Raw genomic sequence first — 27,964 nt, forward strand, 5'->3', positions numbered from 1 at the left:
CACATCTGGCATGGGTGCACGAGGCATTCTGAGCTGCGTCCTCCTGACTGCTTTGCTCAGCTTATCAAATGCTGGGCTTGTGAAGAAAATCTTACGGCATCGACGACAGATTCTGGAACCCCATAAAGAAGTTAACATCACGCTCCCCAGCGCAGACCATCCTGTGGTTTTCAACCATGTCTATAACGTCAATGTTCCTGCCAGTTCCCTGTGCTCAGTGGCCCTGGACGCTCCAGGGAGCACGGAGCTCCAGCCTAAAGATGCAGCAGGCTCTTCAGGCCATCACATCGCTGAGCAGACTGTTGATGGGGAGAACCAGATCGTCTTCACCCACCGCATCAACATACCTCGGCAGGCCTGTGGTTGTTCTGACGACGTGCCCGGCCTGAAAGACCTCATGAGCCGGCTGGAGATGCTCGAGGGAGAACTTTCAGCGTTGAGAGATCAGTGCAACGGGGACAGGGCCTGCTGCAGTGCACAGGTCACAGGTAGGTGTTGTCTGTCGTGCTTTGTCTGGTATGTAGATATAGTAAAATAACAGCCAATAATCCTTTATTTCACTAAAATTGTAATGAAGTGCTACACTAAAGAATACCACATCGCACATCTGTTCTATTCATCTGTTGAGTTCAGGAATTCAATGTGGGGGTGTAATACTCCCAGCAACTCTCCAGTTTGAATGGGGCTTTATTTGGCTCAAATGTCATGACATACATTTGCTGAATATGAATGAATGTAAAAAGTCTCCTCTAATAGTTCCTAAAACAAGCTTGGGCTATTTCTGAGTGATGCACTCTTAAAGGAAGAGATTGGCATTTTGGAAATTAAGAGTATAGTGTTTCCCACAGGTTGAGAATTTACTTGGTAAATTGGTGGTGGGTGGCGCAGGATGTGACGTAATGGCTGGGTTCAGTAATAATGGGTTCAGTTATAAACTAGTCAAACGAAGGTGAAAAGAATGACTACATAACATTATCAGATCATTTAGAATGAAATATGTAAACTATTTACATATTAAACCAGTTAGACTAAAAGATCATGAAAATATTGCGACAAAAATGCTGCATCTGACACAATTTCAGGGTAGTTATTAAGGCTGCACGATATGAGGAAAATATGCGATATGCCCCAACGTTGTTGAATATTGCGATGATATAACTTGTTATAAATAGATTTAAAATGTAGCCTCCTCAGTTCTGCATTTCTGCTGCTTTCAGTATTTTGCTAAAATACAACAAATTGCACATAACATTTGAAACAAATGACAAAAATGTGTAGCGATGATGTGCTTTGTCACACACTGTTTCCTCCTAACTCCTGTTAAATCATATAAGGCTAGGGCTATCTAAAGTTAATTCTTGTTCATTTTGTTGGTTAGATCATTGTTCATTTTTTTAAGTGTATTTATCCGTGTTTTAGGGATCCTAAACATGCTGTTCTGTACTATACATGACCTGTTGCACTCATTTAGATCGCATCTGAACAGTTTTCTGTCATTCAAACAACTCTGAGTTGTAGTTTAAAACTTTTACAGCCATTTTAATAAAATGAAGGGTTTTATTCAGGCTTGAGTCCATAAATGCAGTTAATGGATACAGGCACGCAGAACTGAAGGCTCGGTTAGCAACGATTAGCTCTGGTTAGCAGTTAGCTCCAGTTAGCTAGCTCTGTTATAAAGATATGGAGTGGAGGCGCCCAAGTAGAACCTATGTATGGGAAACACAGGTATTCACTGTCCTGCGTAGAGTTAGATGAGAAGATCGATACCACTCTCATATCTTTACGCTTTATATGAAGCTAGAGCCAGCAGCTGATTAGCTTAGCTTAGCATAAAGACCGGAAATAGGGGAAACGGCACCCATCAAAGAAATAGTCCCATAGATAATACCCATAAAACTAGAACATATGTTACAAAATAATTTAATACCAGAGATGATTTTCGACAAAACTCTCTAATTGAATTGGTAAAAAAAAATGTCTTTACTTTTTAATCAAAGGTGAAGTGGGAACTAAACCTTACTGCAACAGTCATGGAAACTACAGTATTGAAACCTGTGGCTGCATATGTGAGCCTGGCTGGAAGGGACCCAACTGCACTGAACCCGAGTGTCCCAATAACTGCCAGGGCCGGGGCCGCTGCGTTGACGGAAAGTGTGAGTGCTTCAAGGGCTTCACCGGAGAAGACTGCACACTCGAGGTCTGCCCTGTAGACTGCGGAGCACACGGCCAGTGTGTGGGCGGTGTTTGCATCTGCTCGGATGGTTTCCTCGGCAAAGACTGCTCTCAAACCAAGTGCCTCAACAACTGCCACGGCCGCGGCCGCTGTGAAGACGGAGACTGCGTGTGTGATGAACCCTGGACAGGCTACGACTGCTCTGAACTCATCTGCCCCAAAGACTGCTACGACCGTGGGCGCTGTGAGAACGGCACCTGCTACTGCGATGAGGGGTACGCCGGGGAGGACTGTGGAGAACGCGTCTGCGCCAACAACTGCCACAGTAATGGTTTTTGTGTAGATGGCCAGTGTGTCTGCACCGCCGGCTTCGGCGGAGAAGACTGCTCTCGGCTCCTGTGCCTCAACGACTGTAACGACAGAGGTACGTGCTTCAACGGAATGTGTATCTGTGACATGGGCTATCAAGGCGCAGACTGCAGCCAGATAGCTTGTCTGAACAACTGTAACAACAGAGGCCAGTGCATAAATGGACAGTGTGCCTGCGATGTTGGTTTCCAGGGAGACGATTGCTCGGAGCTTTCCTGTCCAAACAATTGCCTGCACAGGGGGCGCTGTGTTAACGGACAGTGTGTGTGCGAGGAAGGCTTCGCTGGTGAGGACTGCAGCATCAGGACCTGCCCCTCAAACTGCTATGGCCGCGGCGAGTGTCTAAAGGGACGTTGTGTGTGTCATGTAGGCTTCACCGGTGAGGACTGTGCTCAACTGAGCTGCCCTAACAACTGCCAAAACCGTGGCCGGTGCAACGATGGGCAGTGCGTTTGTGACGAAGGCTTCAGTGGGGAGGACTGTAGTCAGACAGCTTGTCCCAACGACTGCCTGGCCCAGGGTTACTGCGTGGACGGCAAGTGCATCTGTCAGGAAGGCTACTCAGGAGATGATTGCTCTGTGCACGCCTGTCCAGGCAACTGCAACAACAGGGGGCGCTGCATCAACGGAAGGTGCACATGTGAGAGTGGATATGGAGGAGAAAGCTGTGCGGAGCTGAGCTGCCTCAACAACTGCCAGGACAAAGGACGCTGTGAGAATGGTCAGTGCGTCTGTGATGAGGGATACATTGGAGAAGACTGCTCAGAAGGTAAGAAGCTCTGTTCAGTTTACTGCGGAAATGCACAAAAAATGGATTTGGCATTTCACAAATCTTGAAACTTTCCATGTGTTAACTAAATGTACTATAAAATCAAATCCACAGTGATGTAATATCCTCCTATTATCAAAATTCACCACTGATCTTGAGAGAATCTATTTCAGTGACTATCAAAGAGGTTTTTGGTTTGTGTGTTGCCGTTGTCTGCACTTTGTTCCCACTTTTTTGGCAGTTCTTCACACCACAGCCAGATGTGGCTCTGGAGTTTGCATTAGTTCTGTGTGGTGTATACTCTGTGATTGAGGTCATGAGAAACTGTCCAAGACAACACCCTCAGCACAGTTTATTTTATTAAATTTTTTTTTGCTTCCGTTTTTTTCCAGTGTCTCCTCCAAAGGACCTTACTGTTGGCGAGGTCACCTCTGACACGGTGGACCTGTCCTGGAACAACGAGATGTTGGTGACAGAGTACCTTGTGACGTATGTGCCCACCAGTCCTGGTGGTCTTCACCAGGAGTTCACTGTGACAGGAGACAAAACATCAGCCACTGTCAAAGAGCTTGAACCCGGCATTGAGTACCAGATCAATGTCTACGCTGTTCTGAGCAACAAGAAGAGTGTCCCTATTAGCGCGAGGGTGGCCACAGGTACATCACAGTCGTCTCCATGCTAGTTTATTGTAAATACTCACATCAAAAACGTTGATGTGGCTTAGCTATCATGGATTATTTTTGTTTTCATCCCTCCAGAGCTTCCACAGCCGGAGGGCTTAAGATTCAAATCGGTGAGAGAGACCTCAGTGGAGGTGATGTGGGACCAGCTGGACATCTCTTTTGATGGCTGGGAGATCTATTTCCGCAACACGGTCAGTTTGCCCATTTCTTTTGAAGGCTTGCCCAGGATTTTATTGAGCGACAGGGGAAAAAGTGAGAGGTGATACAGCCATGCCAGCTTATTGGAAGTCTCAGCAAAACATGGATTTATTTCAGCACTAACCATTAAAATTGCTTTGACATCTGGAAAAACCTCAGTGAGGGCAAGTCTGGATGTCATAGAACTGCGGATAAATCTGCTGCTTAGAATCCGAGCCAGTAATTCTTTGAAATAAATTACTGTGGCAGTTGATAAATCAGAGGCGTCTTTAAATTTTTGCAGTTGCTGCGGAGTTTCTACCCATTTTTAAATGCATGTCCTTTCCTGACCTTTATGTTAATTTAGATAATGGGCTGAATGAAGTTTCCTGCACAACAGTTCTCTCTGTAGTCTCATACATTTCCTGTAGTGCGAAAACTGACAGCTTCTGTCATACATTCATAAATGTGTCAAGAGCTCAATTTATTGCATGCAGCATTGTGTCTGAGTCTGATTTCATGGAAATCAGACACAGTTTCCATTTTAGTCATTGTACCACTGGTACTGTACAAACAGATTAAGAAGTGATAATAATCTTCTGTTCTAACTCTCGACAAGAAAGCAAAAACGTGTTTTCCAATCAAAATATGCCTGAAATATGTTGACTAGCTTGATGTGAACTGAAGTCATTGTGTGTTAACCTAATTCTTTCACAGTATTCTAGTCTTCTCTCTTGTTTAAACTCTCAATGCATAAACTAACATAAAATATCCTGTTATGTGTCCTTGCAGAAAGAAGAAAATGGAAAAGTCATGAGCACCCTTAAACCTTCTCAAACCCAGTTTCTCCAGTCAGGCCTGGGACCAGGACAGGAGTATGAAGTATCTGTTAACATCATCAAGAACAACACCAAAGGACCCCAAACATCCAAAAAAGTCACTACCAGTGAGTCTCCAGCTGTAAACACACATTTTCTTAGCATTTTTGATTATTTGGAGTAAACTGGTGAGATCATAGATGTTTAAAATCATCCAGTGTCTTCCAGTGACTTCCTTTTTTTCAATTTCCTGCTCTGTCTGGCAGCTATTAGCAGTTTGGGTGGATACAAAAAACCTTCACTTGAGCACAGAGTAAAAAATAAATAAAAAACATTAATGTCAAAGAGTGAAATTCCATAATGAAAAGAAGAGTTATACCAGGAAATCCCTGCGGACTCTCCACAGCTCCATATCATAGATTTTAGCTAAAGAGTAATAACTCAGACACATTGAATCTTATTAAGCCTATCATGACCATGTACTAGTTTTTTTTTTCTTTTTCACTAAATCTTGCTCTTAGCTTTTGTCATCTGCTTGCTGAGGCTTTTATAGCAGCGTTGCTCCATACATTATGTCGTTGAAATGCTTATGCAATCGATATAGCACGCCAGGCTAAACAACTTTCATTGTGCATGGAAAAGCCATTTAGTTTACAAGTTGGCGTCAATGGACTCGCAACGTTTTCATTTCTTATGTCATTTATTTTTGTAGGAACTAGACGCAGCTCCCAGAAATGAATGATAGAAGTAAAGTTAAACCTTTCGTACCCTTTTTATCCCCAGAGGTCCTTTTTAACATGGAGAAAAGATGTCTCCCCCACATACAAACAGAGGAGATTTGTCAGGTAGTAAACAACGTCAGAGTGAAAGTGAATCGCATATATTTTCATGATAGCCATTCCCTTGTTGATCCAAGTTATTGCTTTGTCTTATGAGAAAGCCAAGTTGAGTCTTATAAGGGCTGTTTTATTTATGAAGGCTAAAAAAACATGGCAGGAGTGCTGATGTTTTGTCTTAACCTTGGTCTCACACCAATGCAGACTTTGACTTTGTCTTGATTGATGTGTGAATTTCACTATTAGAAGCTAAATCATTCCTAAACAGACCAGAGTCGAGAACAACTTTGCCGACACTTGTCTACTTAAGAACCTTAAAGGAATAGTGCAGCATTTTGGAAATACACTTATTTGCTTGAATTTGATCTATATCACTCTCATGTCTGTACGGTAAAGAATTTGCCAGCAGCCGATTAGCTTAGCTTAGTATCCTTCACCCTTGCCTGTCTCACCTGAACCCCTCCCACCCCAGAGATCGACGGCCCCCGGCAGGTTGAGGTGAAGGACGTGACGGACTCCTCTGCTCTGGTCGGCTGGTCTCAGCCGGTGGCTCCTATGGACAGACTCACTATGTTTTACGGGCCCAGCTCTGAACCGTCTGATGAAACCAGTGTGGAGATTTACCCCCCAGACAAGCAGCACAGCATCGCTGGTCTGAGGCCAGACACTGAGTACAAGGTGTCGCTCATCTCCAGGAGTGGAGGCCTCACCAGTGACCCTGCCACCGCCACATTCACTACAGGTAGGCTGGTCATAACTGTAGGTTTAAATTGTAAGATCAAAATGTTGTGGTAAATACTGAAGTTATGGTGATATATATTATGTTTTTCATATTGTCAACATGAAAAGACCAAAACCTACAATGAATGTGTCTTCTAACAAGTATTTCTGTATATCAAAGCCTGATATATCTTCTTTCTCTGTGCCACAGAGCTCCATTGTTGTCCAAAAACTATTAAAAACACATCAGTGAGCCACACTGTTGCACTGGGTGACATGTCCCGTCATTACCATGAACACACACAATGTAGTTTATTTTGACTCAATCCCACACACACCGTCCTGCCGCCATAAATACTAACCAGAGCACCAAATGTGGATTAATCCGCTGCTGAAAAAGGTCCCCAATAAATGCACTATTTCCTCCTGTTACCAGTTATTTTAGTAAATTATTGAGCCTTCAAAAAATGAAACTACGGTATATTTGTGACCCGTTTTTAAAGATTTACCACTTCAGTAGGAACCAATGGGTTTTTGTTCTTTTCATGGGACTTGTTGACAGTATAAAACAATATAGAATAGCACCAGCCTTTTGCTTTAATTTTATTCAAACACTATGAAAAACTACATTGAAACCATACAGTATTGCAGAACATGCTAGTGTGTGGATATATTTCACAGTATTTATATTTATTTTGTGGCGATTTGGGTTGTCATACATCTCTTTGCATACTGCAAGTTGGAGTCAGATTTCCAATAATATCCAAAATAATAGATTACATATCTGTGTATAAATGTATTGTTTGTGAGCAGAGAAGTATTCTTCTCCTATTATTATTATTATTATTATTATTATTGTTATTATTATTATTATTCTTATTATTATAAATGTATTTACTTTTTATTAGCCCTGGACGCCCCCACAGACCTGCAGGCTGTGTCTCAGACAGACGACAGCGTCACTCTGGAGTGGACTAACAGTCAAGCTGATGTTGGCAGCTATCTGGTGAAATACAGTCCCATCTCTGGAGCGACTCACGGTGAGAAACTGTTCCCACGAGAACCAGGAGACACAACAAAAGCTACTATCACTGGTAAGGGTCAAACATATATTCAGTACGATTACACACAACTTGTGTTAGATAAGATAGATAAGAAGATAGATAAGAATATTTATTGTCATTGCACATCAGGTATACAATGAAATTGCAGTGCTTCTTTGGCCAGTGCATAATAAATATAAACAATAAAAGGAGAGAAGTAAGCAATATATACATCATTTACACATCATAGCGCACACACACTTTATGAATTCAGGGACCTGGTGGCCCAGGGAAAGATATTTAGCATTATACATGGTTTTTGAAAATATCATACATAGTTATACCAGGTGGTCATTTTTCTTCCGTCCCTCTGTTTGGCAGGGCTGAAGCCAGGGACAGAGTATGGGATTGGTGTGACAGCTGTGAAGAATGACAGAGAGAGCCTCCCTGCTACTACAAATGCAGCAACTGGTGAGAGATACGGCGAGCAGTTGTCCTAAGCACCACTTCATAAATATTGAGACGTTGATTGAATTTGTTGATGCAAATTGGGTGACGAAATGAGCATGCAAAAGAAGTAAGTACAATTTTACACACTAAATGTTTCCCTTCTGTCAGATATCGATCCCCCCAGAGGTTTCGAAAAAATCGAGTCCACAGAGACCTCCCTCACCTTGAAGTGGCAGAAACCTCGGGCTAAGGTTGGCGCCTACAGGCTCGAGTACGTCTCCAGAGACGGCCAGGCTGAGGAGGTGGAGATCCCAGCAACAGCGACTAGCTATGTCCTGTCCAACCTGACTCCTGGAATGAGCTACACCCTCACTTTGGCTGCTGAGAGGGGGCACAAGAGGAGCACACCTGTCACCTTACCTGCATCTACAGGTGGGTAGGGAACAATTTTACCACAATATAATGTTGGAATAATGACACATGCCCTCAAAGGAGGATGGAAACAGATTTGTCACACAAAATATGCTGTTATGTTCCTTAGAGTTTCTTCATGGCTTTTTCCATTCAATTGTTTAGATTTTGGAGTTCAATATAGGTTTATTTTCTAAAGTAATATATATATATATATATATATATATATATATATATATATATATATATATATATATATATATTTATTTATTATTTTTTTTTTAAATGAATGCACACCAGAGTCAAACTTTAAAGACTTTGCTGAAGGAACACCAAACAAATGCACTTACACCTAAATTATGCTTTCTTGATTTGTGCCTTTTTGTTTTTCTTGTAGCCTCTTTCACATTTTATTTAGCTGACTCAGACGACCGTGAGCTAACGACTCCTACAGGCTCGGAGGACAATGTCATTAGCTTTGTGTATTTAGACCCCTCTGAGTCCCAGTTCTCAGTTGGTATGGAGCCTGACGATGAGCTTGGGAAACTGACTATCTCGGGCATCACGCCTGATGGATTTGACCTCTCGTGGAAACTAAAGGCTCTCAGTATCTATGATAGTTTGGCAGTAGAATATAAAGACACTCAGCGGTTGTGGGATGTGAGAGAGGTCCAACTTCCTGGAGATGCCACTGGCTCTAGAATCCAGAGCCTGAATGCATCGACAGAATATCAAATAAAACTTTATGGATTAACCAGTAGCCAGAGATCTGCACTACTTGAAGCTGTTGCAGTCACAGGTATAAGCTTCTCTTTTAGTTTGTAAGGGACTTTCGGTCCTGTTGTTTTTGTGACAGCTTCTCCCTTCAGTGGAGTCAGATGTTCTGTGACATAGAGGTGAAATAGTTGCTTAGATCAGAGTAGCGATATGATTTGCATGCTGATATTTTACTCATTGAGATTTCTCAGCAAAGAATATTTTTTTCATTGCAACAGTCATCTTCATAACCCAAAAAAAACAAACTCATTTTCATCTCATCTCATTTGTCATCTGACAAAGTTTCAGTACTGTAGCAGAATGTTGCCGAAATTCAAATACAAGAACAAATCTACAGTGGGAATTATTAGGAACTATCTACTCCCTGAGGCATGAATACCTTCAAATACAAGGGGTTATAATACACTGACTGTCCTGATTTCTTCCTGCATTTGAACTTTTAAATGCAACCATTTTGCTCTCTCTGAAAGTTAATTCCATCTGCATCATTCATTGTCTTCAATCCTTTTTACTTTTATAATAAATAATTCTCTAGCAGTCAGAGAAAATGACACTGTACGTCACTTCGCATGTCAAACAAGTGACTCAGAACAGTCTTTCTTTAGGACAGCAGCAACAAAAAAAAGTGGCTGTGCATGGCTTCAACATCTATTTGAAGACAACTGTGTACTTCCACTCTGGTGGACTACTCAGATGCTTCAAAAATTAATGGCGCCGACTCAAGTGCCATTAATACCTTAGCTGTTGCTTGATGATATGAACCGCGGTCCTGGAAAAACTGGAATAACAAGAGGCAAGATAATAATTAAATCTTAACAAGAAGAATGTAGATAATGGACCGAACTTTGTGCAGAATGATTTGAATTCTACAATATATTGTGTTCTTATTTTAACCCTGTTTCTTCTTCACATGTTCTTTTTCAGTCATCAGCAGAGCTGGTAACAAATTCATTCTTTAAACCTGCTTTTATTCACTGTAGCACCCACGCCTACCTCTCCAGATGTTCTTATGCTGAGCATCAAAGATGCCCCTACAACCCCAACAACTGCTCTGGATATTGAAGCAGTTCAAAACCCAGATCCCCTCCGTCCTCTAAACACTTCTGATACGGGTGTGATGGGCTCTGGGGCTGAGCCTGAAAGCTTGAGCCTGGACGTGTTGGGGAACCTCACAGTCAAAGTCACCTCCACCAGTGTAAGCTTGGCTTGGTCGGCGCCTAATGAGGCGTTTGACAGCTTTTTGGTGGAGCTCAGTGCTCCGTCAGGGGCAACACAAGCTAATGTGACCACACTACAGGGTAGTGTGCGGAAGGCTGAAATAGAGGGTTTGTCCCCCTCCACACAATATGATATTACATTGCAAGGGCTGGTGGAAGGCAGGCGATCTTTACCTCTCAAAGTTTTTGCTACTACAGGTACATGGAGCAAATATTTCTTCTTCTTTTTTGTAGGTGTTCATCACAACCATTCACTTTGTATGCTCTGAATATTTCAGGATGGCTGCACAGACTGTTGATGTTTTATTGTAAATGACAATTCTCTTTCATCCCATATTTTCCTTTACCTATGACTCTTATTTACGGCGGAGTATTAGGACCACAAGAAACCGAGCACGAGATTTAATGATTAATATTTCCAGAAAAAGTTGTAACATTTCAAGACTAAGTGATAACATTTCAAGATTAGAGTCATACTTTTTCAAGATAGAAAGATGTAAAAGTCAGAAAATGATTTAAAGTCATAATATTTCAAGAACAAGTAATAATATGTCAAGATTATAACCGTGACATTTCAAGAAGAAAGGTGTAATATATTAATATTTTAAGTAGCAATATTTCAACATTTAAGTCATATTTTGAGAAAAAGTTGTAATATTTTAAGTTGCAAGTCATGATATTTAAAGGATTTAAAGTAAAAAAGAAAATTCTCAAAATATTGTGACTTTTTTCTGAAATTATTATGCTCTGTTTTTTTGGGTAATTTTTGACTTAGTTTTCTAGTAGTTTGACTTTATTCCCGAAATCGGAGATTATTTTTTCCATAACTGTGGCCCAAATACTCAGTCGTACTTACTGTGACGAATGGAAAGTTAATGTGAGAGTAATTTTTACAATCTATCTTGCCTCAGTTGACCCCACTCTGATCTGTCTATCTACCAGAGGAGCCGAAGCCCATGGTGGTGAACCTCACCATCTCTGACATTACATGGGACGGCTTCACTGCGTCCTGGAGCCCCACCGCTAGGGAATTTGACAGCTTTGTCATTGAGGTAACAAACTTGGAGAATTTCGAAGAGAGCCAAAACCTCAGTCTGTCCGGAGACGCTTTCAGCCTGGGCATCTCGGGGCTGAATCCCAACACCAGCTACATGGTTGGCCTGTTTGGGATGTATCAGGGCTCCTTCCTTGAACCCGTGTACACTGAATCAACCACAGGTACCTGCAACTTGCAGCGTTGCAGCGTTTTTGTCCTCTATCTCTTTAACTTTTTTTGATTTTTAACTTTCCGTTTCAGTCGGTGTCTGTGAAGCATACACAGACACTAGAACCGCTGTTGTCCCACTCACAGTGGAGCGTTCACACCTTGCTGCATGAAACGAGAACAACATAATAACCTAATTTCTGTTCTGTCATCACTGTCCAACACCCTGGCCACAGGGTACTGCTTCATCTTAACCAACATGCCATGAACCATTCTTTACCCTCCAGCCACTGTTTCTGTCTAGCTGAGAGAGGGCAGGGTGATGGGGACCCGTGCCACATCACTGAGCAAAGCAAACGCCCCTCAAATGTTCACCCTTACTCCAAACTGCTCCCTCCATCCCAGTTACCAACGTGCATGAAGCCCCCTCCCCCCTTCCTCTACCATCCCCTGCATCGTGGTGAGGTTTGACGCTGATGTGCTGCAATGATTGCAAAAGCAAAACCAATAACTTTCACCCTCACACGCCTGTCACACCATGACAGCGTGCCCATCTCATTTCATCCCATCAACACTCATTCAGTGCATAATTGATTAACCTTGAAGGATCATGGATGTGCTCACATGCAAGTTTAAGTGACATTTGAGTTCTGTTAGTCTGTGTGAGATAGTTTGTCGATAACGTTAAAGTAAATATCCTCATTTCCTTTTGAACTACTAGGTGGCAAATGATTAAATCTTCTTGTCGTTATCAAGGTAAAAAGCCAATAATATCTGAGGTTAACAGTTGACGCCACCTTGTTTTTCATCTGAATGATGGCTAATTTATCTGCTGCATGTATGCAAGTAACTGACTTTATTTTTCATCGCATGGAAAACAAAAAATATATATATATATATATGTGTTTTTAGAAGTTTAACTTTGTTTGTAACTGGCATATTCTGCTTTGAATCGCTCTGGTGCAACATTATGCAGAATTTATCCTATTCTCAATGTTAACGGATCAACTGCATGATCAGCTCTTCCTCCATATGCATGAAAGACTTTTATTTTTTTACTGTTATGTTTCTTCCTTCGCCACATTTTCGCATTAAAATCAACACTTCATTCATTTAAGCTTGAGGCCAGCATTCTTAAGCTATTTTCCCCTTGGCATTACATGTTTGTTACAATTATTATCATATTTTTAATAAATAATATAATTGGTTTAATGTTCAAGCTGCTAAGTTAATTTTTATGCAAAAATATTTGCATGTATTAAATCTTTTAAGCTACTCAGACTATCAGGAATTGCAAGTGGGTGGTGGTGAGTGTCCTGTAACACTATACACATTTTAATGTGATGAATCAAATCAAACAGCTACCAGTAATTTATCTAATTAGTTTGTGTTCTGTAAAATGTTTTTTTTTTTAAATGAAAATCTAATAATGATTTCTCTCTTTAGTGAATCAACCAGTGGTTGGCAAACTATATATCACAAACGTAACGTCAGAGAGTTTTTCAATCTTCTGGAATGGCACTGAAGGAGAATTTGATGGTTTTATCCTGGAGATAATTGATTCTAATTGGCTGATGGAGCCAAAGGAATATAACATATCCCACAATGTAAAGTCCCATCACGTCACAGGGCTCAGGCCCAACACTGACTATATAGCCTACGTCTATGGGACATACAAGAGATCCCGAACAAGTGCTGTCAGTATTGTTGCATCAACAGGTATTTTGATTTTGTGTATTACAAAAAAATAGGGTTATCTAATATTCTTTTCTGCACTTCTTCTAAAAAGTAAAGTTGACTTGGGCCTGTATACATAGAGACACATACATGCTTTCCATTTTAATAAATGAATATATTTCTTATTTTTCTCTCCCCTTGTAGCTGAAGAGCCTGATTTGTCCAGGCTAGTTGTTTCTAACGTTACCTCAGACAAATTTTCTCTGTCGTGGCGGACAGGAGAGAAGGCTTTTGATAATTTTATAGTAGAAGTCAGAGAGTCTGCTTTGCCCTCGCAGGCAATGGGGCGCGCTCTGCCAGGAGACGTGCGCTCCACAGTCATGGCCGGGCTCAAAGCGAGCACAAGCTACGACATAAAGCTGTACGCCAGCGCTGGTGGCCAGAACACACAGCCTCTGTTTGATGTAGCTACAACAGGTATCACATTACATGCATTTTTGTTTTTACACTGCATGTACCAAGCACATTACCCGCACAACATAACTGAAAAGCCGTGTTCTTTTTCTGTTCAGAGGATGTCCCACAGTTGGGGCCCATAGCTGCTTCATCTGTGAGTCCACAGAATCTCAGCTTGTCCTGGAGCACTGTGTCAGGCCACTTTGATGGCTTTGTTATACGGGTCAGTGACCCCGAGCAGCAGTCTGATACACTGGAGTTCAGACTGCCTGGGGAAGCCCGTAACATAACGATCTCTAACCTGATGGATGCCACAGGCTATGATATTGAACTGTACGGTATCTCTCATGGGCGTCACACTCCCTCAGTGTTAGCCCACGCCGTCACAGGTACTCCGTATTTTACTCATATCTTAAACTCTCATCACTTGTAGTTGTAAATGGTTTGTAAAGAGCTTTTGCTTCAAAACATTTAATAGACTAAAGTACCTTCTGGGGAAATGTGTTTCCAACTTTCAGTTTAATATACAAGAATAAATCTCTTAATGCATTTCAGGCCTTAGACCTGAAATAATTAAATATTCTTTTAAGTTGCAATAAGAGCAAATTTGTCATGCATCATGAGTACATGTTTTCATCTGGTTTCATTTTTGGTGCATGAAAGCATTTGATTTATAATAAAAATAAAAGCACAGAAATATTAACATTAAAATATATTTTAATACCAAAAGTAAAAGTACTCATTATTCAGGATGTTCCATTTCAGAATAATACAGTATATAATATTTTTGGATTATAATTATTGATGCATTCATGTTTACATCACTTCATTGATGCAGCTGATAATGGAGAGGGTAATTGTAATTACTTTCTATACTGCTGGGTAGCTTCATTTATAATACATGCTGTGTTCTGAATCTGTAAAGTAACTAAAGCTATTAAATAAATCATGGAGGAAAAAAGTAGAATATTTCCCTCTGAAATGGAGTGGAGTAGAAGTATAACGTAGCAAAAAATGGAAATACTCAAGTAATATAAAAAAAGCTAAAGCCACGATGGTGTTAAGATGCAGTACCACTAATGGCCACTAGATGCCTGTGTTGAGTTCTAAGTGCCATATGCTACATTTTTTTCTACAAAACGTTTTTATCTCCACATCATGTGATGTACATCTTCTAACTGTCTTGGGTGGCATCTTTGGCTCATTATCAGAACTCCCAGTGGTGATGGGTAGTCACGTCCTTTCGTCGTTTTGGTTTTGTGGCTCTAGGCAGTAAATCCAAGCTTCAATATGTGGAGAATTAGTAGAAAGCGGTTGCATCTATTCTTTCCACACTCTATTGTAGAAGTATATAAAACTCTATGATGCATGCAAAATTTGCCCTTTAATGGTTTGGGCCTTTAAATGTAGGCGATATTCAGTCTCCTTTTTAAAACTGATAACCTCACAGGAAGAACAGATTTTATAATATGCTTTTGCAACCATTGCACACATTATCCTCCTAATGGAATCTTGTTCCCCCTCTCACAAAAAAAAAAAAAAATCAAAACCCATTCCTCTCCAGCTCCTTTGCCTAAAGTGGAAAACTTGTCCATTTCCAACATAACCCCCTACGGCTTCCGTGTGTTGTGGGAGGTGAAGCAGCAGCAGCAGCCGCCGCAGCAGCAGGAGGAATTTGCCCCCTCTAGTGGCGGCTTCAGCCGTTTTCAGATAGTGGTGACAGACTCTGGCTGGCTGCTGGAGCCTCAGGAGTTCACTGTGCCAGGAAACCAAAGTCACCTGGACATCTGGGGCCTCATCACCGGCATAGGCTATGAGGTCAGGCTGACCGGGGTGTCAGAGTCAGGGCTTCTCTCTCGGCCTCTGACTACAGTGGCTGTGACAGGTACCACTCACAGCGCACTGCAAGGCCCCTCGTCTTACTATAAATGTGTAAACTACTGTACATAATGATCCAATTCTGAAGTTTCACCATCACAACTTGGCTGGTCTGTAAGTGGCTATTTTTGATATTCATGCTTTTTTCTATAATATAAAATAATAGAACAAAATTAGCTTGAGTATTGATAGTTAGTTTACTGCCATGTTTCGATGGTGAGGCTTCGGCTCAGTACTGTAACCTAACCCTAACTCTTTTCCAGACTTTTGTTTTTGTTTTAAACATTTACTTCGTCACCGGGAGAAAGGGATGTGGAGCTCCCACCTGTTTCTTCCTACCTCCAAAATATGAGCAAGCATATTTGTTTGTTTCATATTTTAAAACGTGTTTTCCTTCAGATTTCTGATTGCCGCTACACAGACGTCTGTAGAAGTCTTTTTAAAGTTACTTTCGCCATGCTGCTACCTTTTTACATGCTGGTTTATCAATTTGGCTAAAACTCCAGTGGATGGATACAGACCAATGAATAAAACTAAAATGATCAGACGTAGGAAAACACTGATAAATCAGCAGGACATTCTGAGCATGAAATGTCTGTTGATTTAACTTCTAATCTCATTTGTTTCTTTGTCTTTGAATGCACTGAATGCATCGAGGCTGACCTTGAAGACGCATGGGGACCTCGTCTCAACCAGTGTTTGCCGAAATCTCTCCCAACAGACCCGTTAGAGCCTTTAAAGGAATGTGACCCTGTTAAATGACGTAAATAAAAATTTACAAAAAGCATCTTGTCTTGTTAATTCACCCAAAATGATAGGCTTTTTAGCCCGTGTGCTGTAGTTTTAACACTAACGGATACCTGAGCATGGCAAATCGAAGGTGGCTGGAATATATCCCTGTCTGCCACCTGGAAACCTTCTTGGCTGATTGCTGACTTCTTCAGTACTTCTTCAGAAGTTGATGAATGTTCCTGGGAAAACACAAAACCTTCTGCAACGTTATGTTTCCTTGTTTAACCAGAGGCTGAGCCTGAGGTGGAGCATCTCTTTGTCTCGGACATCACAACTGACGGTTTCCGTCTGTCGTGGACAGCTGATGAAGACTTGTTTGAAAGATATGTGATCAAAATAAGAGACAGCAAAAGATTAGCCCACCCTAAAGAGTACAGTGTCCGTGGCGATGAACGAACCAAGGTTTTAACTGGACTCATGAGTGGCACCGAGTATGAAATCGAGCTTTATGGTGTCACATTGGACCAACGCTCCCAACCTATTACTGGGGTTGCTCAGACAGGTATATAAAAAAACACAGCAAAGTCTGCAGTTTTATACTACTACTAACTACTAAATTGTTAGGTGTCTGCTGTCTGAGAACTGAACCCACAGTCCCACTAATCATCTTTATTCCTCTGGTTTAGGCATAACTCTATGTCTGACTCTAATGGAAAATGCTCTTTTGGGATCCTTCAAACTCAGTTTTCTTGTATTTATGCAATGTTATTGGCCATACTTTCTTTACTTTAATTCACCTTTTTTTGTTGCTTTCCTGTCTGTGCATATTCATTTATACTCTACTAGGCCTGAGCACTCCAAGAGGACTTAGCTTCTCTGATGTGACTGACTCCTCCGCTGTAGTTCACTGGTCCATACCTCACTCTCCAGTGGATAACTACCGAATCACCTATGTGCCCTTTGAAGGAGGTAAGAAGTCAGTCAGTTTTATTTTGTTGCTATAGTTTACTGGTGATTAATGCTTTCCAACTTAGATTTACATTTAGTTATTTGTTAAATATTTAAATGATGGTTTAGTTTAACAAATTTGAACCTCTACTGGCATGGCTGTAGTGATGGCGTTCAGTCAGTCCACCAGACCTTCCTCCACAGCGCTGCGGAGGAGGGTCTGGCTAATCCACTCAACATTCCGGGATGGGAGAAAAACATGCTCCCGGTTTATTGGCATTTCTTTAAACCAATTGCAATCGTCTTGGGTGGTGCTAAGCGCCGGACGCAGGTACAGTGCCTCTGCAAAATAGCCTCGGGAAGGAACTTGTTTTAGTTATAGTCAGCAAGTGTAGTTTGTAAACAAAGGACTAATAATATAATATTGTTGCTGTTGGGTGAAAACCTTGTATGTCCAAACAATTTTTTTTTTTTTCTTCTGCAAATTTAAAAGGGCATTTTTGGAAACATTTTATTGATGTATTTACCTCAAACGAAGTCAGACCAAATCGCCTTGTCACTGTTTAAATATATGTAAAAAACCACAGACAGACGGAAAGGGTGACCATTATCGTTGATTTATGAATAAAATTAAAATGATGAAATATGGACTTATAAGGTTTCCGTCCAACAGCAACCATATGATAAATAATGACACACTATCATTCAAGTAAATGGGAAAGTGTGTCCAAACCTTTGACTGGTACTGTATATAATGTAATAAAACAGTATAACATATTAACATAATGTAATATGGCATATGAGATGCTTGGAGTGCTTCTTGGATGTGTAGGAAGTGTAATATTTAGTAGTATTATATAGTCTGTCTCTAGTCAGCAAAGGTAAAGTTTATCACCACCCACCACAATACGAATAAAAAAAGTACCAAATAGTCTAGAAGCTACTGTACAATAGAGCTTAGTTACAGAGAATGCAGTGGAAATGCAGATAAATCATCAAATGATAAATGTATAGTGTTTACATTATGTGTTGTATTTTTAGTGTGGAACCCATATTTTGTTTTCTTTCCTCCACAGGAAGTCCAATGATGGTGACTGTGGATGGCGACGTGTTTGAGGCTTTGCTGTCCAATATGGTCCCTGGCAAAATGTACCAAGTGACAGTGAGTGCTGTGAAGGGTCTGGAGGAGAGTGACCCCAGCACTGACACTGTAATCACAGGTTGGCTTTCTTCTTGTTTTTCTCTTATACTACACTTCTGTGTCAGTCCTCCCTGACTTGTACTGACCACAGACTGTATATAAAGATGGATGACATGTCTCCACTTCCTCTAACTGTACAAGAGTAAAGCCAAAATATCCCGGATATGTGCGCTGTCATTTTGTAATTTTGGAGCCAAAGTCTGTGCAGTAGTTACCGAGCAGCGGAGCCAAAGTATCAAAGTGCTGCCCATTCACCCGCTCGACCAATCGCGAGTCAATCACAGCTGTCAATCATGACGCTTCACCCTGTTTTTATAGCATCAAATAACTAATAAAAACTAGTGCTGTCAAACAATTAAAATATTTAATCGCAATTAATCACATTAATGCCATAGTTAACTTGCAATTAATCGCACATTTTTATCTATTCTAAATGTCCCTAGATTTCTTTTTGTCCAATTATTTTTTCTCATTTTAATGCTCTTATCAACATGGAAAAGTGGATCGGCTTGCTCTGTGCTTTTGTCGCCTCGCTTTGACGAGGCGGCGGAGAATTCGCATCAGCTGTGTGCTTGGTCATCAAGTGGTATTTCAGACTGGACGGAACCATTTGGCAACTTTCTAAAAGTAAACTTTCCATTCAGAATCTTATTGGCATCCGTTTTGGCGTCTCGCGCTCGCCATCCACTCAAAACGTAACGTTGGCCTACTACTCTTTGGCCGGCTCTCAAGCCCAAACAAATGTGCGTGGCGTGCCTGTTGTTATGTTTCCGGTCTAGCTAGATCCGGTGTGGTGTTGTAGTTTTTCTAACGTTACTAGTTGTTGCAACAGCGTGTGAAAAAAACTACAAAGTTTGCTAGGCCAAAAAGAACGTTAATCTCACGATTAAAACAATTAACGCCGTTAAAATGGGTTTGCGTTAACGCCGTTAATAACGCGTTTAACTGACAGCACTAATAAAAACCCAACTTATCAGAAAATGAGTACATGAACAAACATCAGTGTGATCAGAATGACCGAAACCATTTTTGGGAAAATGTATTTGACGTGTACTTTAAAGGTGCCCTGCCACACAAAACCGTTTTTTTTTTTTTTTTTTACGATTATTTTTTCGGGCATTTTAGGCCTTTATTTCCATATGACAGACATGAAAGGGGAGAGAGAGGGGGAATGACATGCAGCAAAGAGCCACAGGTCGGAGGCGAACCCGCAGCCGCTGCATCAAGGAGTAAACCTCTATATATGTGCGCCCGCTCTACCAACTGAGCTAACCCGGCCTCCACAAAACAGTTTTTACTTGCATTTTTTAAAAATATGTTAGGTCAATATGTGTTTGTGTTATGTCGTGAATGTGAAAATGAACTGCTACCTCCTCTGTCAGCTCTAGCCACCATCAGAGTCAAGCAGCTTAGCTCATTGAATATTAATGAGAACTGGCACATATCGAGCTGAGTCATCCTGCAGGCTTTCTATACCATGCTAGAATTTCCACAAAAGGTAGAACTTCAGACATTACCACAAAGTAATGAAATGTGTGTGGCAGGGCACCTTTAATGTTTTAGTGTGGCCCATGTCCCATCCGCTAACATGGAGGGGGGCGGGATTTATGACCTATACTGCAGCCAGTCACCAGGGGGCGATCCAGATGTTTTGGCTTCACTTATAAAGTCTATGCATCAACCCCTGGTACAGACGTTGGAATCGGTTCGTGGAAAATTGAATTGTTCCTGTTTGTATCCTCCAGCTTTGGACAGACCGCAGGGTCTGACTGCAGTCAATGTCACTGACACCTCAGCGCTGTTGCTGTGGCAACCGTCTGTGGCCACGGTCGATGGCTACGTCATTACCTACAGTACTGATTCAGGTGTGTTTCTGTTCTGTCCTCTTGTATCGATCTATTATCTGCATTAGCCCTTAATTTAGACAGGAAGTTCCTGTTTAAAAGATCAAGTTCATTTACTGTCATGTACACAATAACTACAGTGAAGCAGTCGTAATCCTCAACTGTGCTCTTACAGATATATGTAAAGGAATATGTAGAAAGACAAATCACGCAAGTGGAACAAAATCTAAGACATAAAATAGTGCAGGTAAATTAAAGGAGAAATAAAAAGTAAAATATACTGTGGTAGTCTAGTGAGTAATAGTACAGGCTGTGCTGAAAGGGAATATGTATATACTGTGATGGATAAAAAAAAAAGCTTAATATAAACGGCTTGAACAGGAAGCAAGCTAGATAGATATACCTTGATGGTTATGCTTATTAACAAGTAGTAAAGTAAATATATATATACTGAGATGTAAGCAGGTGTAGCAAATGCAGTAGAATATGTACAGTACTAATAAGTTTTATTACAAGTATGGCAGTTGTATAAGGTAGTAACATTTCTATTGGTCACTCTGCTTTCCTTCCACAAACTTTCAAAGTGTGTGAATGACAAATTTTGCTTTGATTATGTAATTTGCTTAACTGTTGGTGTGTCCTGGCTCACAGTGTCCCCAGTGGTGGAGCACGTTTCTGGGAACACGGTGGAGTTTGAGATGGGCTCCCTGTTTCCAGGAACCCACTACTCAGTTGGAGTACATGCTGTAAAAGAAGTGCAGAAGAGTGACTCTGTTGTTACTGATTTCACCACCGGTAGGCTTAAAGAGAGAAAAGACCTGAAATGTATATTGATTATTGTATATTTTAATGAAAAATAAAGCTGCAGTGTGATGTTGTTTTTTCAGGTGTGGATCCTCCTCGTGATCTGACGGCAGTTAACATTCAAACTGACAGTGCGACTCTCACCTGGAAACCTCCGCAGGCTGCTGTGACTGGTTACACACTCACCTTCTCCTCTGCTGATGGTACAATCAGGGTATGTACGTCCCCGACATGAGTTCAATCACTGACAACACTGGTGGTTTTTCTTGTTAAAACCCAAAAACCACAGACTGTAAAGTCACAGTTACTGACGAACATTTTCCAAAGAATGCCATCAGGTTTTGGATTGATTTTCTAACTTCTTGGCCATTTTTTTCAGTTTATACCAACAAGGAATGAATAACAATTATAAACTTTTGTTTTTGGTGCATTCAAGGAACCTCAGACATCTTCTTCTGCTTTTGAAGAGTGACTTCATTGCAAGAAACTCACAAATTTACATCTTCTGTTTTAAATTGTTTTTAAAGTAGTGTCTTTTTTGTCTTCTAGGTTTGATTTTTATGTCACCATAACTCATGAATGCAACCCTTTTTGGGCACCACCTGTCAGCTTATATCTTATACATTATTAATAAATTCAATTCAATTTTATTTAGTGTCAAATCACAACAGGAGTTATCTCAGGACACTTTACAGGTAGAATAGGTCTAGACCACACTATTTCTCCCCCCACCCGCCACCAAGAGCGAAGATTTGGTGGACAGTGGCGAGGAAAAAATTCCTTTTTACAGGCAGAAACTTCAGACAGACCCCGACCCTTGGTGGGCAGCCATCTGCCGCTGCCTGTTGGGATACAGATATACAGATAAATACATAAAGAAAGCAGCACTATTTTTACTCTGTTGTGTCAAGCATCTTTCGAGTCTGTGAAATGAATATGAAGGTATAAAAGTAGGTAAAAAAAAAAAAAGTTAGCAGTTATGTGCATATTTTGTAGTTAAATCTCCAGTATGGTCTTGCTCTTTGTAAGTGCTTTGTTGTTTTCTATGTGTGTACATGGATTCAGGAAGTGGTGCTCAGCCCGACAGCGTCCTCTTACAGCATGGTTCAGCTTACCGGCTCCACAGAGTACATTGTGAGACTGCAGGCCATCGCTGGAGCCCAGAGGAGTCGTCACGTGAACACCGTCTTCACTACCAGTAAGGACAGAAACGCAGGCATGCACACACCTCCTTTTTTGTTTTTAATCATTGGTGTATATTATCTGATAATCTACTTTTTTCTACCATTCAGAAGTTTGTAATGGTTCCTGTTTCAGTGTCAAGTGCACAATAATGCAGCCGATAACAAGCAGGAAGTAAAAGGAAATGTCTTGCTTTAGCAAAGCTCTTCTTCAAACTTTACAATATAAACAGAAGGTTAGTCTAGGGTTAGCACTGTTGGAATAGCAGCTAGACAAAATATAGATTGACAAATCACAGTTTAAACCTATTCAATCTAACCAGTGAGTAGACTGCAGAGAGCCCAAAGAAAAAAATTAAATATACATCTAAAATATTTAGAACCCAATTGTACCATTCTGGTTCAATAATGATCGTGGGTCACTTACGCTTTCCTGGAATGGAAAACAAATTCAACATTCAAGTTCCACTGTATTCTCCTGTCATGCAACAACTGTTGACATTGACTAAGAGGAAGTTTGAATCATTTCATTCTCCTTTCAAATGTAAATAATACATTTGGTGTCTGAATTATACTGTTTTTATCTTTTTAAATAGTTACTATTGAAGGGAAGAAGGAAAAAAATCAACACTGAACAGCTGATTCCAAACTTTTGGATGGTGGTGTAACTCACTGGTGCAGTCCAGATGCACGTTAGAAAGATATTCATTTAATCTGATACTCCACCTGTGCTTATTTTTCATTCTGTCTGAGCTGCTCCCGATGGAAAAAACTTTTATTTTTCCTTTCTTTTTCAAAACCATCTTTCCTTCCAAGCTCCTCACTCTCACTCTCACACAATACTGTATTCTGTCTTGTAGATAAAGCAGCCGAGGTCTCTGAGATGATGTCTTTTTAATATGTGCTTCTAGTTGGACAGTTGTACAGACGCCCCAAGGACTGTGCTCAGATTTTACTGAATGGAGAGACGACCTCTGGTCTGTACACCATCTACGTGGGTGGAGAGGAGAGCCAGCCCATCCAGGTTTACTGTGACATGACCACAGATGGTGGCGGATGGATGGTGAGTGAATCAACCTGCTGAAATCCAATTTTAAAGACGGTTTTGAAACCATACTTCTCATTGAAAAGAATATGATCGTACTGCCTGTTTTCTCTAATGATAGGCGGCAACCTTGATGACCTCGGTCATGCTTGTTATGATTATTGTGAAGCTGTTGTGACACTTGGTCCTTTTTCAGGTTTTCCTGAGACGCAAGAACGGAAAGCTGGAATTCTTCAGGAACTGGAAGAACTACACGGCTGGCTTCGGTAACTTGAATGATGAATTCTGGCTGGGTAAGAACTCTCTTCTTCTATTCACCTCGACTCTCTCTCTGTCTCTTCTTACTCAGTCCCTTTCCAACTCACATATTAAATTATTACAGGTCTCTCCAACCTCCATAAAATCACAAATTCTGGCCTTTATGAGCTGCGAGTCGATTTGAGGGACAACGGGGAATCGGCCTACGCTCAGTACGATAAGTTCACGATTGCAGAGCCAAAAACGCGCTATAAAGTCTACATAGGAGCGTATAGTGGGACAGCAGGTACGTATTACTTGGACATTTTGGGAACTGTTTTTTGTCAGTGATAAGATCAGAAAAACCATACCACTCTCATGTCTGCTATAAATATTAGCAGCCGCTTAGCTTAGCATAAAAACTGGAAACGGGGGGAAACGGCTAGCCTGGCTCTGTCCAAAAGTAAGAAAATACACCTACCAACACCTCTGAAGTTCACTAGTTAACACCTCGTATATATTGTTTGTTTGATCTGTACAGAAACCAAAGTATAAAAACAGCAAGTTGGGGTTTCTTGGCCAGATGCGTAAGTTTTTACGCCTCCGTTTTTGTACGAAATAAGTAAATTTAGGTGGATTTTGTTACCTTTGAACAGAGCCAGGCAAGCTGTTTCCAGCCTCATGCTAAGCTAATTGCTGGTTGCTAGCTGTAGCTTTATACTAGACATACACATATGAGAGTGGTGTTTATCTTTTAATCTAACTCTCAGCAAGAACATTTGTAACTGTTCCGTTAAGAAAAGTCACTCTGACATTACTTACTTAATCTAAAAGGACTGTCTTTAATTGAATAAGCTCACATGTTCACATTAGCTTTACCGTCGATATCTTCTCCAGGTGACTCCATGACGTACCACCAGGGTCGCCCCTTCTCCACCTTCGACAACGATAACGATATTGCTGTCACCAACTGCGCCTTGTCCTACAAAGGGGCCTTTTGGTATAAGAACTGTCATCGTGTCAACCTCATGGGGAAATATGGTGACAACAGTCACAGTAAGGTACGTACATTTTATTTCATAAAGTCTCCGATTATTTCTTTTCTCGTTGAAAAAGATGACTGAAGCTGGCAAAAGATTGGTGACATTAAACAATGACAGTAACAAACAGATTGGGAAGTTATTTAACATATTTTCCATTATTCATACAGTCCTGTTGATGGTTTTATTTGCAGCCCCGTTCCAATGTTGCCATTTTGAGTCTTGTACAATCTTTCAATCAATCAATTTCCCCCATGTTTCTTCCAGTTCTGTTTCTTGTAGTCTCAAGATATGTCAGTTTTTACATTTAGAAGATTTTGCCAACAATTATTAGCCATTGGTCCCTCCCCCAGTTCCTTATAATAGCTTATTTACTTGCTATTAACAGTATTTCACTTCCCTTTACACTTACTTCAGATTAATTACAGAGATAAAATTAGGGCTGCAACAACGAATCGATAAAATCGTTAAAATTCGATTATTAAAAAAGTTGGCAACGAATTTCATTATCGATTCGTTGTATCAATATGCCACTCAGTCGCGGAGATACAAATTTAAATACAATAAATTGAGTTGAGCGCAGAGCGGTGCAGCGTGAAAGAAAAGAAAAAAGAGCAGAACGGGGGTAGAGGAAATATGCAGCCCAGCCCCGTAGTCACGGCCGCCTCCCAGCATATGAGGCTTCCTTTTCGGCCGTCTCCTGGCGTGTGAGGCGTCCTTTCCCCGTAGGGTATTTCGTGCTGGCCACCACGAGAAAAACGTCCCCGTGAACACGTATCAATAGATTAAAAATAACGTGACATTTACACGAACTACCGTGAGACCGGGTTGAAATACGGAGAGAGAGACCGGAGAGACCCGTAACGTTGTTCTGAAACACATGGCGGAGGCAGAGAAATCAGTACGACCTAAGTCATCCAAGATGTGGGAGCATTTCACGCTAAATAAATCGAAAACGTGTTAATTGCAAGATAAGCACAAGCGACATGGCATCGCACAGGCGCACCACGGTGATGATTCAGCACCTAAAACGTAAACATGTTGGAGTCCTTGATGAGGAGGAAGGGAGTTCAACAGCAGGGTGAAGTCACTACAGAATCCTACATTTGTTCCGTTTCGAAGTGAGGAACGTAACGTCCCTCCAGTAGCTCTTCTGGTGCTGGTGTGGTATTTACTCGTTATCCAGTTTGACTAGCATGACAAGCTAGCGTTAGCTCGTTAATAACAGTAGTAAAGCAGGGGTGGTATAATTTGCAAGACTAAAAACACGTTTTTATTCACTCGCCTTTTTTGGCCCATTCATTTTTCAATCTATTGTCATGTATATATTCTGGGCTTTGTCCCATATCAGTTATTGTTGACAAATATATTTGTGTGTGTTGTACTTTTTAATTTTATTTTAAAGTTCTTTTATAGCACTTGGTCATCTTAAGCTGTGTTTAAAGGTGGAGTACAAATGAACTTAACTTGCACTTACTACAATGATGGTAATGATTTAATGAATAAACTTCAAGTGAACGTGTGTGTGTGTGTGTGTGTGTGTGTGTGTGTGTGTGTGTGTGTGTGTGTGTGTGTGTGTGTGTGTGTGTGTCGTCTGTATCTGCTCTTTGGGTTACTTACCTTTACACAACTATTAACTAAAACAACATGTATGTAAGTATGTATTGAGTTGATGTAAATTAATGCTTTTTTGTTTTTAGTTTTTTTTATCCGATTCATCGATTAATCGAAAAAATAATCAACAGATTAATCGATTATTAAAATAATCGTTAGTTGCAGCCCTAGATAAAATACCTTTTATTTCCAAAATATTGTTACACACACTCTGCAACATTTCTGACATGGAGCAGTTTACTTTTCATCTTTGGTGTAATAAAGAAACAAATCCGATTTTTACAGGAGACTTCCCTCCACATCTGTGAATTGTTGGATGTATGGTTTAGGGAAGGATGACTCAGATGTGTTTGATAACTCTATATTTACCAGGATTTGTATTCTGTATTTCTGCAGGGGATCAACTGGTTCCACTGGAAGGGCCACGAACACTCAATTGAATTTGCAGAGATGAAGATTAGGCCAGCCAACTTCAGAAATTTTGAGAACAGAAAAAAGCGATCGTAGACTCGTGAACCCCACTCCTGGTCTACACCTCATCTCCACCCCCCACCACCTCCACCTAGAGCCACATCGGCAGTCAAGAACTTCTGTGTTCCCTCATCCTCAAATCATTCTTTAAAATACACACAAAACAAAAAGACCATCATGCTGAATGTAATTCAAATTCTGGCTGTGAGAAGGTAACATTTACACCATAGAACATTTTTTTGTGTGGCCATCCCAATCTGGCACTGCTGTGTATGTGTGATTTATTTGAAAGCAGCGGTGAGTTTGAGGAGCACGAATGGACATACAGTACATTTGTTATTGGGACCAAACATCTGTAATCATATGAGGAATTCATTGTAAAATTGTTTAAAGGAATCCACTGAATCAGTAACATGTCAAGGGCACATAGTCAGAAGAAGGCGTCCTGTCCTCTTAAGTAACGGGAAGTTGATTCAATGTTGAATTAGTTCAATTCCTCCATCTTTAACTGAGCTATTGACCAGGATAAATTCAGAAAATGATTAATCTTAATGAATATAATGAACTCAATGAAATGTCATGTATTTACAACCAAGAGACCATTTGGAAACCACTAATACCACTGAATTCATATTTAAATTTTGATTTACTTATTTTGATAGAAAGATGCTCTGTAACCTTCAATACAAATAAAAGTATTAGTTTGATAAAAGTGTGTGTGAGCTCTTTTTTAAATATAAAAAGACACTTAAATGATTTCCACCTCCAGGCCAGCAGATGGTAGTGTTTACTCTCAATGCAATACTGGTTGGTGATGTATCATATGGTTGTCTAGTGCTACTTAGGAGTGTATTTCACAGAGCAAATGACAGTTTAAGTATAGACGTATTCAGTATTCATGGTCTTAAAAAGCATTTATTTCAGTTCCCTTAAAAAAGGCCTTAGAATGTATAAAAAGACTTAAACTACATCATTATTTTTAATTAAAATCAATGTTTTTGCCGCTTATCTGGGTCCAGATCATGTTAATTGATTTGCTATAGTAGGAGTTGTATGTTTATATAGAGCTTAGAAATACAGATACAAATGTGGTGTAATTGTTAATTCATGTTCTTAATAAATAATTCTAAGCCTTACTGTCACTATTGGTTTGGACCTGGTATGTCTGTGAAAAAGGTGTTAAATTGAA

At 40.5% G+C, this 27,964-nt stretch overlaps 1 protein-coding gene across 1 annotated transcript; it reads left to right on the forward strand.

Moving 5' to 3' along the window:
• Nucleotides 1–10: 10 nt before the first annotated feature.
• Nucleotides 11–27,964, forward strand: LOC144531657 (tenascin-like). Its single transcript, XM_078271911.1, has 22 exons — nucleotides 11–488; nucleotides 1,998–3,311; nucleotides 3,704–3,967; nucleotides 4,070–4,185; nucleotides 4,964–5,117; nucleotides 6,298–6,567; nucleotides 7,454–7,639; nucleotides 7,970–8,059; nucleotides 8,207–8,470; nucleotides 11,386–11,661; nucleotides 16,680–16,952; nucleotides 17,237–17,359; nucleotides 18,415–18,558; nucleotides 20,285–20,404; nucleotides 21,035–21,178; nucleotides 21,271–21,401; nucleotides 22,253–22,385; nucleotides 23,280–23,431; nucleotides 23,610–23,706; nucleotides 23,796–23,957; nucleotides 24,548–24,711; nucleotides 26,701–27,964. Exons 1-22 carry the CDS (start codon nucleotides 11–13, stop codon nucleotides 26,809–26,811), a joined length of 5,166 nt encoding a protein of 1,721 aa, XP_078128037.1. The 3' UTR covers nucleotides 26,812–27,964.

This window comes from Sander vitreus, chromosome 16, assembly GCF_031162955.1.
Source record: "Sander vitreus isolate 19-12246 chromosome 16, sanVit1, whole genome shotgun sequence".
Classification (NCBI taxonomy): domain Eukaryota; kingdom Metazoa; phylum Chordata; class Actinopteri; order Perciformes; family Percidae; genus Sander; species Sander vitreus.

Coding starts and splice junctions, on each gene's coding strand:
- LOC144531657 (XM_078271911.1), top strand. CDS start 11: ATGGGTGCACGAGGCATTCTGAGCTGCGTCCTCCTGACTGCTTTGCTC. Junction 8,471..11,385: donor CACCTTACCTGCATCTACAG/GTGGGTAGGGAA, acceptor TCTATCTACCAG/AGGAGCCGAAGCCCATGGTG. Junction 22,386..23,279: donor GAACACCGTCTTCACTACCA/GTAAGGACAGAA, acceptor ATGTGCTTCTAG/TTGGACAGTTGTACAGACGC.